Here is a 10,719-nt window from a genome sequence, read left to right on the forward strand (position 1 = left end):
AGGAACAGCCCTAGCCTACCCTCCCATTTTGGAGGAGGAGAGGTTTACCTAGACAGGTGAGCCTTAGCTGTTAGAAGCAAAGCCTGCCTCAGGGCGGTAGCAGAGGGCTTGACGATGCTGCAGTTTATCCTCTTTGATGACTGATGTTCTTGCTCTGCCAAGAGGGAAGGTGTGTGTGTTGGGCTGGGAAGGAAGGAGCCTGTGGCCTGCTCAGGGTGGTGGGATGGTGACCGCGGGGTCAGAGCTCTTTGGTGCTGCCTTGTGAGCATCCTGCATGTGGATCTGGGTGCTGTTCTGTTCTTGTTAGTGACGACACCGCCCTATTCTCTTCCCCTCTCTCTCCCCCTCTGCCCTGCTTGCCTGACAGGGTCTGATAATGCCCCTACTTGAGGCAGAGAAGAGTTCTGTTTTTGTCATTGTCCTTGTCCTTGTCTCGTCTGTGCTTCCCAACCAGTTGTCTTTGTTTCTCGACATGGGGGGTGGGAGGGACCAAAAAAACAGAAACACTTCTCGCTGTTATCAGCTCTGTTGTCTCCTTGTCAGGCTGTGGGAAGTTCTCTTTCAGGCTGAGTCTGGGGTCATCCCTTTTGCCTCTCTGGGGAACTCCCAGGAGTGCCTGCCTCTGACAGGCTGATAGGTTTGAAAGGGGAGGAGTGGGAGGAGACGCAAGGAGGGCAGAGGGGCATTCACGTGCTGGGGCAAAGAACGTTCTGCGAAGAAGCTGGTTGCTGTGTGTGCTGAGATGTAAACCCTTCCAACCATCTCATGTTGAAGGGAAGAATGTATTGAACTGAGGTGGCTTCTGATGGGAATGAGGATGAATTCTAAATAGGAGGTGGGAGAAGAGAATAAAACAAGCCCCATGCCCCTATCCCCCGCACCCCCCCCACACACACATTTCCTTCATAAGTTTTAGGAGTTAAGACTTCATCTCTACCCCCATTCAATTCTTAAATTTTAGGAGTTAGGATCTGTGAGTAGAATTCTTAAGAACCACAGAAAAGCTTATTTTTTTCATCTAGAGCAGTCCAGACATATTTGGAAATTAAATAGGTTTTGCTTGTGGTTTGGATAGGTGTAAATATTTACTTATGATGATGAACGGAAGGTGGGAAACTCAGGACAGGCCATTTCCCTCCATTTGTTCTCATTCTGTAAGTGCCACTGTGTGCCAGGCGCTGTGGCATATAGACATAACCAAGTGCCATCCCTGCCTTCAAGAAACTCATAGGCCGTCAGGGTCAGAAGACTTTAAGCTGACTATCCCCATGTGATAGGTGTTTGTACACAACGCTGAGGCTATGTAGAGAAGGGACATCTTTCCATGAGGAGACAGAGAGGTTTTCAAGTGAAGCCTCAGTTCTCCCCTGCAGGGTACCTAGCCCAGCAGTTCAGCTGAGCAAGGAGGGCTCCTTGTGGCTAATTCATCCCTCCTGCTGGGCTTCAGTCAGGATAAGGAAGCCTTAGAGATCACAGGACGCCTGATCCTCTCAGTGCCAGAATCCCAGTCCAAGCTAGGACCTGCCTTGGTTCTGCCCTAAAAATTCCCAGGGGAGGGGGTTCGATGGGTATTGCTTTTCTTATGGAGCTGGTGCCGTAGTAGTCTGGATCCCTGGAACCTGCTAACACTTTGTTCACACTGACTCAGCCCTGGAGGAGAGACCGGCAGTGATGACCTCGCCCCTGTATCTGGAGATCATCATCTATTGTACGGGGGCCTTCCTCATCTCCTGCATGGTGGGGTCTGTCATCATTTACAAGATGAAGAGTGGCACCAAGAAGAGCGACTTCCATAGCCAGATGGCCGTGCATAAGCTGGCCAAGAGCATCCCTCTGCGCAGACAGGTAACAGAAAGTAGATGGGGGGTTTGCACACTCTGCACCGCCTTCTCCCCTGGGCCTCCTCCAGGGGCTTCTCTAGGGCCCTCTAGCTCCCTGTCCTCCCCACGGACCCAAGCCTACCACTTTGGGCTTTGTTGGGTGGCTTCTGGGTCAGTGGACCTTCCTGAGCTAAGTGTTCCAGAGTCAGTTCTTCTAGCCCCTGGGTTCTGTACTCTCAGCACGCTCTAACTGTGAAGTCCCCTGCTCGCTGGCATATGGACTGGGAGAAAGCCCCACCTGGACTGAACTGATAGTGTGCATCTGAACTCTCCCTGAGGGCTGGTGAGAGGTGCAAAGATGTAGACAGAGGAGAGGACCTGAGTTGGGTCCCAGAATACCTGTCCTCTTTATGCTTGTGCCCACCCTCTCCTCATTGAAGGAAATGATACACCAGGTGAAAGCCTGTGAAAGAAGTGAACACTCACTCAGAACACTGCTGATTCTGGAAGGTGCTTTGGGGAGTTAGGAATCCATAATTTGAGGCAGGGTTTTCCCAAAGAATTGGGACAAGACTAGAGTTACTGGAATGATAAGTTATAAAATGCCAAGCTGGAAGAGGCGCTCAGCAATCATTTAGTCTGTTCGTTTTAAAGGTGAGTAAACTGAGGCCCAGAAAGACTAGTCGGTGGCAGAAATGAGTCAGTTCCAGAACTCAGGTCTTCTGACCTTAGGTCCTTCTACTACTACTCTGGGTTGGGAAAGAAACAGCAAATACATGGAAACATACCTCTGCTGTTGGTGAAAAGCCCCTGCTAGGAATGGGAAAGAATGTGCCGCCACTTTCTCCCCTCTCCCTGCTAGAAAGGTGACCCCACTCTCTCCTGTAGGTGTCAGCTGACTCCAGTGCATCCATGAACTCTGGGGTTCTGCTGGTTCGGCCCTCGCGTCTCTCCTCCAGCGGAACCCCCATGCTGGCTGGGGTCTCTGAATATGAGCTTCCTGAAGACCCTCGCTGGGAGCTCCCTCGAGACAGGTAGTGCTCTAATGCCAACTTATTTGAGAAAATCCCTCTGTAGTTACTTTAACTGTGGAAATTGTGTGTACTAAGCCCTTCTAAGGAGTGAAGGTACATGAGATGGCTCCAGAAATAATTCCCACTTTGTGTTCTCAAGTCGGGCGAAATATGGAGAGGCGGAGATAGAATATCCTCTGAAGAACTGAACTGTGCCAGCCCCAACTTATGCCACTCTCTGTTTCTCCAAAAGACTGGTTCTAGGCAAACCCCTGGGAGAGGGCTGCTTTGGACAGGTGGTGTTGGCTGAAGCCATCGGGCTGGACAAGGACAAACCCAACCGTGTGACCAAAGTGGCTGTGAAGATGTTGAAGTGTGAGTGATGTTTCTGTCCTTGCAAGAACAATCCCTTCCCTTTCCAAGCAAATGGTGGGCCTCAGGCCAAGAAGAGGACCCTCTCTGGTGTTCTTCCATTGTGTACACCAGCTACACTGCCCATTTAGGGATACCTGGGGATGGAGGTGGCATTCTGCGCTCTGAGGTTGCCATAGTCTTATTTTGTTTCCTTTGGTGTCAACTTGGGTTGTGGTCAGATATTTATTCTAGGTCCCATTGCTAGCTGATTTTTCTCACCATATTCTCTGCCCCACTCATTGGCACATATTCCAACAGCTGCTCCCATAAGAGGGAAGGGAAAATGAAGTTGCATGGAAGTGGGGAGGAGAGAAGCAAGTCCCAAGGAAAGAGGGCATACGCCCTCCCTCCTCTCCTTTGGCTTTTCTACCACCTCCCTCCCTTCGCAAGTAAATGAGTCTCATCCCCTTCTCTGGTTTGTGTGTAAAGCGGACGCAACAGAGAAAGACCTGTCAGACCTGATCTCAGAAATGGAGATGATGAAGATGATTGGCAAGCACAAGAACATCATCAACCTGCTGGGGGCCTGCACGCAAGACGGTATGGGCCAGGCTAGCGTTCCCAGCCCATCTGGGGTGAGGTCTGAGACAGGAACCTGGGCTTCATGTTCAAACAATAGGACCTGTCAGGGAGAAGATTCGGAGCAAATCTGGGGGTGTTCCCACCTGGGGGTAACAGTGATGAGGCGTCTGTTAGCCACACTTAGGGAAGGGAGTTAAGGAAAGAGGCTGGTTTAACAGGAGACAAATGTATTTATAGGGGTCTGGGCTGATGCCTGTTGGTGTCAACTGAGACTACAGGCATTTAGATTTACACACACAGTATGTAGATGTGAACAGGTGTGTACTGTATCCAGGTAAGTTCCCCCAACTTTGCTTGGGAACTCTCTGGACTATGTTGGGAAGAATTATCTTCCTGACTTTCTTTGGGTACTAGAATGAATCCTGGTCCAGAAAAGAAGGGGTTAAGAGTATAGAGCAAATGCATGGTGTGCAGTGGGGGTTATAGGTTCCCTGAGGTGAAGCTAAACCTGCCTACCTGCCTGCCTGCCCTAATGGTCTCTTCATTCCTGTGCTGCCCAGGTCCTTTGTACGTCATTGTAGAATATGCCTCCAAGGGCAACCTACGGGAATATCTGCAGGCCCGAAGGCCTCCTGGGCTGGAATACTGTTACAACCCCAGCCACAACCCAGAGGAGCAGCTCTCCTCCAAGGACCTGGTATCCTGTGCCTATCAGGTGGCCCGAGGCATGGAGTATCTTGCCTCTAAGAAGGTGTGGAACCTAAAGGCTCCCCTGGATGAAGTCTGGGTGGGACCAGAGCTTTCCCAGTCCTCCAGCTTCTGACTTTGAATCCTTTGATCGAGTTGTAGACTTGAACACTAAGTACAGGTGCTGCTTTAGGTACTCTGGGAACCTCAGTCAGTAAAGCCAGGGTAGCCTAGTGGTCTTGGGCTTGGACCGAATTACATTCCCATCTGCCTAATGCCACTTTCTATGTAGCCTTGGGCAGTTTACATTTCTTCAAATATAAAATAAGAATAGTACCGCCTGTGCCATAGAATTGTTATGGGAATAAAATGAAATCAAGTCTATGAAAATATTAAGTACAGCTTTTGGAGCTTAGTAAACGGTGGCTTTGTTTGTGCCCCAACCTGGAGTGCTTATGCTGTGCCTGGGGAGCCAGGACTTGAGAGTACATACCTACCTGTGCAAACTAAACATACGGGTGAAAGTTCAGCCTTCCGCAGTGTGAATCCAAGTACTAAGAGTCACCTCCGTGAACAACTGCCTTCTTTGCCATGGGACCAGATGAACTGGATGGTGCCTAACTGCCATTACTGAACATTTTGATCAAGGATTCTATAGAAGAATCCTGATCAAAAGGGGGAAATACAGAACGGAATTTCAAATTCTCATGAAATCCAGATTTTCTGGAGCTGCTGAGGCTGGTTGAACCCCAACAGTTTAGTTTAACTTGAGAAGAATGTCTGCCTTGAGCATTGTGCTCTTCTGAGGTCTATCTATATAGGATCAAATTGACAACGGCAACTTGAAGATTAGATTGGAAACTTTGGGGCAGTGAGTTTATGTTAATTGTAGAGGAACAACTCAGAAAAGGAAGATGAGAATGGTTGTACAACTCGAAGAATGTAATCAGTGTCACTAAATTATACATGTAGAAACTGTTGAATTGGTTTGTTCTGTTTATATTCTCAACAACAAATAAGTTACTTTAAAATAAATTATTTTAAAAAAGAACGTAAGTATAATATTACATTAAATAAATTCACCTAAAAAAAGCTTAGAGTTGGGAGTTCCAAGTAAGGAGGCAGATAGAGGGTTCCCTGAAGTGATTGAGAAGCCGGGATCTGGGAGGAGTCCAAAGTGGTTGAGGGCAAGCAGACATTCCAGGAGGGAGATGGAATGTTCAGGAGCCAGCGTCTTGTGTGGAAGGAGAAGACCCGTGAATTAGGTCTGCCGGCCAGCTGCATAATGAGTACTGGAGTAGAGAGTGACCCTGACCACTGGGTCATAGTGCATGCTTAGGGCTGTCAGGCCCTAAAGCCTTGCGGCCCCTCACCCACATCCCACTCCTCTCTCCCATCTCTCCCTTCCTCACCCCACAGTGCATACACCGAGACCTGGCCGCCAGGAATGTCCTGGTGACAGAGGACAATGTGATGAAGATTGCTGACTTTGGCCTAGCCAGGGACATTCACCACATTGACTACTATAAAAAGACGACCAATGTAAGTGCTGACAAGACCACTGTGCTCTTGTCCCCTGCCGGCGCTCTCTCTCCTCCACTAGGCTTTCTCCCACTTAGATCTCTCCGCTGTAACCCAGTGCGGGTTATTTACCTGAGACATGGTGTGGTAGGATAAGCTGAAAATGGGCATCCCCCCCATTACCAAGTTCCATCCCCCTGTGCCCCTACTTGTCCCTGACCTTCCAGGACCGTCGTTCCACTGGCCAAACCATCTCCATTCTCCCCTGTGCCGCTTGCAGGGCCGACTGCCAGTGAAGTGGATGGCGCCTGAGGCATTGTTTGACCGGATCTACACCCACCAGAGTGATGTGTGAGTGTGAACTAACAATTGCCAGGAATACTTAGGACAGAGAATATCCAGCACAATAGAGTCCTGCATTCCCCCTTGAAAGAAAACCTTTTTTATGTATCCATTTACTTTGCTTCCAGCTGCAGAAAGGTTCTGTTCTCCAGCACTTCATAATGTTCCCCTTCGAAGAAAGGACTTACGTTGGGAGAAGGGAGGTTTGGGATGAGGATCTGACCTGCTGGTGAAGGACAGATGGAAAAGACTATAGGTTGGCCTAGTTCTGTGCCCATGGATCCAGTGACTCTGTGTGTATCCACAGGTGGTCCTTCGGGGTGCTTCTGTGGGAAATCTTCACTCTGGGTGGCTCCCCATATCCTGGTGTGCCTGTGGAGGAGCTTTTCAAGCTGCTGAAGGAGGGTCATCGTATGGACAAGCCCAGTAACTGCACCAATGAGCTGTAAGCGTGAGATGGTATCTGAGGTCTCGGGCAGGGCATGGGGAGAAGAACCGGTTTGACTGATGCGTAGAGGGAAAAAGGGGTGTTTGGTGGGGGCAGAACCACAATTATGTAGATAAAACAGCTCTTCTTGTCACTTCTTCCATAAACCCTCCACCATAAATTCTTTAACCTATCTACTTACATCTTTCCTTGCCCTGCTTACAATCCCGCCACAGGTATATGATGATGCGGGACTGCTGGCACGCAGTACCCTCTCAAAGACCTACCTTCAAGCAGCTGGTGGAAGACCTGGACCGCATTGTGGCCTTGACTTCCAATCAGGTAAGGCTATCTCAGCCTAGACCTCAAGGTCGTCATCAAATCTCATCTTTTCTTGTTGAACCTTTCAGTGTTCCCATTTTCCTTAGGTACAGCTCTGGGTCGATACCGTTGCAGGAAGAATGCTTAATCCATCACCCTTTTTTCTCCTGTCCCAGGAGTATCTGGACTTGTCAATGCCCCTGGACCAATACTCTCCCAGCTTTCCCGACACCCGAAGCTCTACCTGTTCCTCAGGGGAGGATTCTGTCTTCTCTCACGAGCCGTTGCCTGAGGAGCCCTGTCTGCCCCGACATCCAGCCCAGCTTGCCAATGGCGGACTCAAACGACGCTGACTACCACCCCACCTGTCCCCATCCCCGGATTCCATCATCAACTGTAACCCTCACCAACCACTCCCTGCTGGACTCACTGCCTTTCCTGTTTTCCTTGCCCTGCTGGCATGAGCCAGCTGCCTACTTGAGGCCTTCCTGTGTGGTCTGCCTTCACCCCACTGAGCTCCCCTCTCCTCCTCCTCTTCCTCTCAACCTGCTTGGGAGAGGGAGGAGCAGAGTGGCAGGTACTTGCTGATGGCCACTTCACTCCCTCCCAAATGTTGGACCAAGACCCCTCCCTGCCACCTAGCACTGCCTGGAGGGATGGGGAGTGGGAGATGAGAAGGCGTGCAAGAGAGAGCTTACTGAGCTTTCTTGGTTGGTTTTGTCCATTTTACTTTGACCCATAAGCCCCCTGCATTCTGGTGGCAGGTGCCTTGTCCTCAGGGCTACAGCAGTAGGGAGGTCAGTGCTTTGGGCCTCAATTGAAGGCGACCTCTGCTCCAGATAGATGGTGCCAGTGGCTTATTAATTCCAATACTAATTTGCTTTGCTGACCAAATACCTGGTACCAGAGGATGGTGAGGCAAAGGCTGGGAGCAGTGTTGTGGCCCTGGGGCCCAGCCCCATACTGGGGGCTTTGTACATAGCTATGAAGAAAACACAAAGTGTATAAATCTGAGTATATATTTACATGTCTTTTTAAAAGGGTTGTTGCCAGAGATTTACCCATTGGGTAAGATGCTCCTGGTGGCCGGGAGGCATCAGTCGCTATATATTAAAAACAAAGAAAAAAGAGGAAAAAAAAAAAAAAAAGGAAAATGTTTTTAAAAAGGTCATATATTTTTTGCTACTTTTGCTGTTTTATTTTTTTAAATTATGTTCTAAACCTATTTTCAGTTTAGGTCCCTCAATAAAAATTGCTGCTGCTTCATTTTTATATGGGCTGTGTGAAAAGGGAGAGGAAGCCAGCTGAAAACAAGGGAGACAAACGGGCCCTGGGGCTGTGTCTGTGCAGAGGGCGCTGCACGATGGTCCTGCAGGTTCCTTCTAACCGCTTCCTCTCCTCTCAGGTCCTGCACCGAGCCCCCTAGGACAGACTTCCTACCTCTCCAGCCTTATGGAAAGGCAGGAAAAGAAGACATCTGCACAATGGGCAGGAACCTCCTGTCAGTGTACCAGAGGGGCTGGGCAGAGAGCCAAGGCTGCAGCCACCCTCAGCAACGGATTGTTTCCTCATAGGAAACTGTTGGAGTCGGGTGGGGGCTGGGGGGTCAGACGATGCTGGGGCCTACCTTTAAAAGCCAAGGGGTAGAGAACAAATGATTAAGAGGGAAGCTAAGGATTATTCAACAAGGGTCTGCAGAAACTCAAACCCAGATGTGTGTCTACCCCCTCTGTGTGGGTGTGGTTTTGCCTGTACTTCAATGTGAGGGAAGGGAAAAAACTGGTCACCTAAGACTTGTTTTACCCGTCAGGCCCCTTGCTTCTTTTTTCCTAACTTACTCTGTGTGCGTTGTCCTCCCCCAGAGCATTCTTCCTACATCCATGTGACCAGAAGGCATTTGTTGGGACTATCACAGATCTTGGCTTCCTATAGTTTTTCCTGTACAGACTCCACCCCATCCCTCAGGAAAGGGGGGAAAAAAATTCTCTGAATGTTTTTGTTTTTTGACTACTTGGAAATTGACTTATGCCATCTGCTGGTTGTCACTGTACTCACGAATGGATTCTGTCTCCTGACTGTCATGGCTCAACCTACTACTACTCGGCCTCTATACTTAGAGCTTGCTTTTTGCGACTCTTGCTGGATTACTGCTGAATACAACAGAAAGTCCAACAGGCTTTCGTATCTGTAGGGAAAGTGGGATCGCGGCTTTAAGTTTCCTTTCTGAGCGAGGTGATTTTTGGCAGCTGCAGTGTTGGTCGCTATTGTAAAATTCTTATCCTTGTTTCTCTGTATATACGCAACTGTCAACATATTACGATTTGCATTTATGTCTAAAAAAGGAAAATTTGGTGAACAGAGCCAGGAAATGCATTTCAGCTCTTAAAACCATTTGCTTTGAGACCTTCTAGAAGTGTCTTTCCTTGTAAAATAGTGATGATAACTTCTGCCTTGGCCCTGCCTTGAAGCTCTGTTGTGTGACTGGGTAGAGAATCTATAAAGGGCTTTATATTCCTTGGGGAGAGGTGCTGGAGAAATACAAGGCACTGTTATCGTAACAGTGATGTCCTTGCTGTTACTACTCAAATCACCCATGAATTTCCCCAGAGGCCAAACTGGCTGTCAAATAAAAGACAGTGAGATTGACCTGAGAGAAAATGAAATGGCCATTTCACTTAGACGACCAGATTGGGTCTCTTGAGGAAAGGAATCCAGTTTATCTAATGAAGACATCGTACTGTCAAGGTACTGAATCTGTCTTGTTTCCTGAGGGTTAAAAGATTAGGGACGGGATCACCAAAGCATTCATCAATACTGCCTTCCTTTCCGTCTTGTCTAATTGCCATGGGCTGGGGATTGTCAGTCCCTCGGCACCGCTAATGTAATGTATCGATCTCAGGTAAGTAAGATTGAACATCAGATGGTGCAAGCCATCTACCTCGTCAGTGATAATAAAGTTGCTGTGTTTATCAGCCACCACTGGGTGGAGCCAGCTGGCTAAGATCTCAGTCACATTAGGTATTGTGCCATCCTGCTTTAAAGTTAGTCTGAGCTTACCTACAGGTGTGCATTGGTGAATGGGTAATCTTTAGCCTCAGGTTTGGGCATTATATTGCATTTATTGACATCACCAATATGACTAGTAATGACTGAAGTGTAGAATTAGACACGGCATAAATGCAGCTCCATAAGTGTAGTGTCACCCCATCAGCCCCATGCTTTTGTGTATGAGACACAGGCCAAGTCTAACATCACTGAGGCTGGGTTTCGGAGTACCCCTGATAATTATAACCGATGAGTTTATCAGCAGCTGGCAGAGCTGAGATATATGTATATCTGTAGGAAGCAGAAACCAGGGAAAGGAGGAAGCTTTGAGGCAACCTGGCAGACCTTTCCATTCCCTCAGCTGATGAGAGCCAGGCCCACAAAACATCTCCAAGAACCCAAATATTTAGGGTGACTCTGTCTGGGGCAAGTTCTTCCTAGGCTGGCACTTGGCAGTGTTCAGGACCATTGTTACCATACTGCCTCCTAGATGCATATCTCGGCACACAGGAGCGATACATTTAGTGAACTAAAGGTTTAATCACATTTTGTTACTCCAGGAAGACGGGTCAGGGGTGCTGGAGCCAGCTCTCAAGAGCCACTTGTA

The 10,719-nt window shown here is 48.7% G+C and overlaps 1 protein-coding gene across 4 annotated transcripts in view; it reads left to right on the forward strand.

Moving 5' to 3' along the window:
* FGFR1 (fibroblast growth factor receptor 1) overlaps positions 1 to 9,241 on the forward strand; it is a 57,624-nt gene extending 48,383 nt beyond the window's left edge. For all 4 annotated transcript variants that reach the window (XM_003412524.4, XM_023551105.2, XM_010592444.3 and 1 more), the window contains 10 exons: positions 1,649 to 1,845; positions 2,709 to 2,854; positions 3,087 to 3,208; positions 3,677 to 3,787; positions 4,330 to 4,520; positions 5,876 to 5,998; positions 6,258 to 6,328; positions 6,627 to 6,764; positions 6,983 to 7,088; positions 7,244 to 9,241. In XM_003412524.4, coding sequence (XP_003412572.1) covers positions 1,649 to 1,845; positions 2,709 to 2,854; positions 3,087 to 3,208; positions 3,677 to 3,787; positions 4,330 to 4,520; positions 5,876 to 5,998; positions 6,258 to 6,328; positions 6,627 to 6,764; positions 6,983 to 7,088; positions 7,244 to 7,420 — 1,382 coding nt within the window. In that variant the 3' untranslated portion in view covers positions 7,421 to 9,241. The remainder of the gene's footprint in view (positions 1 to 1,648; positions 1,846 to 2,708; positions 2,855 to 3,086; positions 3,209 to 3,676; positions 3,788 to 4,329; positions 4,521 to 5,875; positions 5,999 to 6,257; positions 6,329 to 6,626; positions 6,765 to 6,982; positions 7,089 to 7,243) is intronic.
* The last annotated feature ends 1,478 nt before the right edge of the window (positions 9,242 to 10,719 follow it).

This window comes from Loxodonta africana, chromosome 19 (genome assembly GCF_030014295.1).
Source record: "Loxodonta africana isolate mLoxAfr1 chromosome 19, mLoxAfr1.hap2, whole genome shotgun sequence".
NCBI lineage: Eukaryota > Metazoa > Chordata > Mammalia > Proboscidea > Elephantidae > Loxodonta > Loxodonta africana.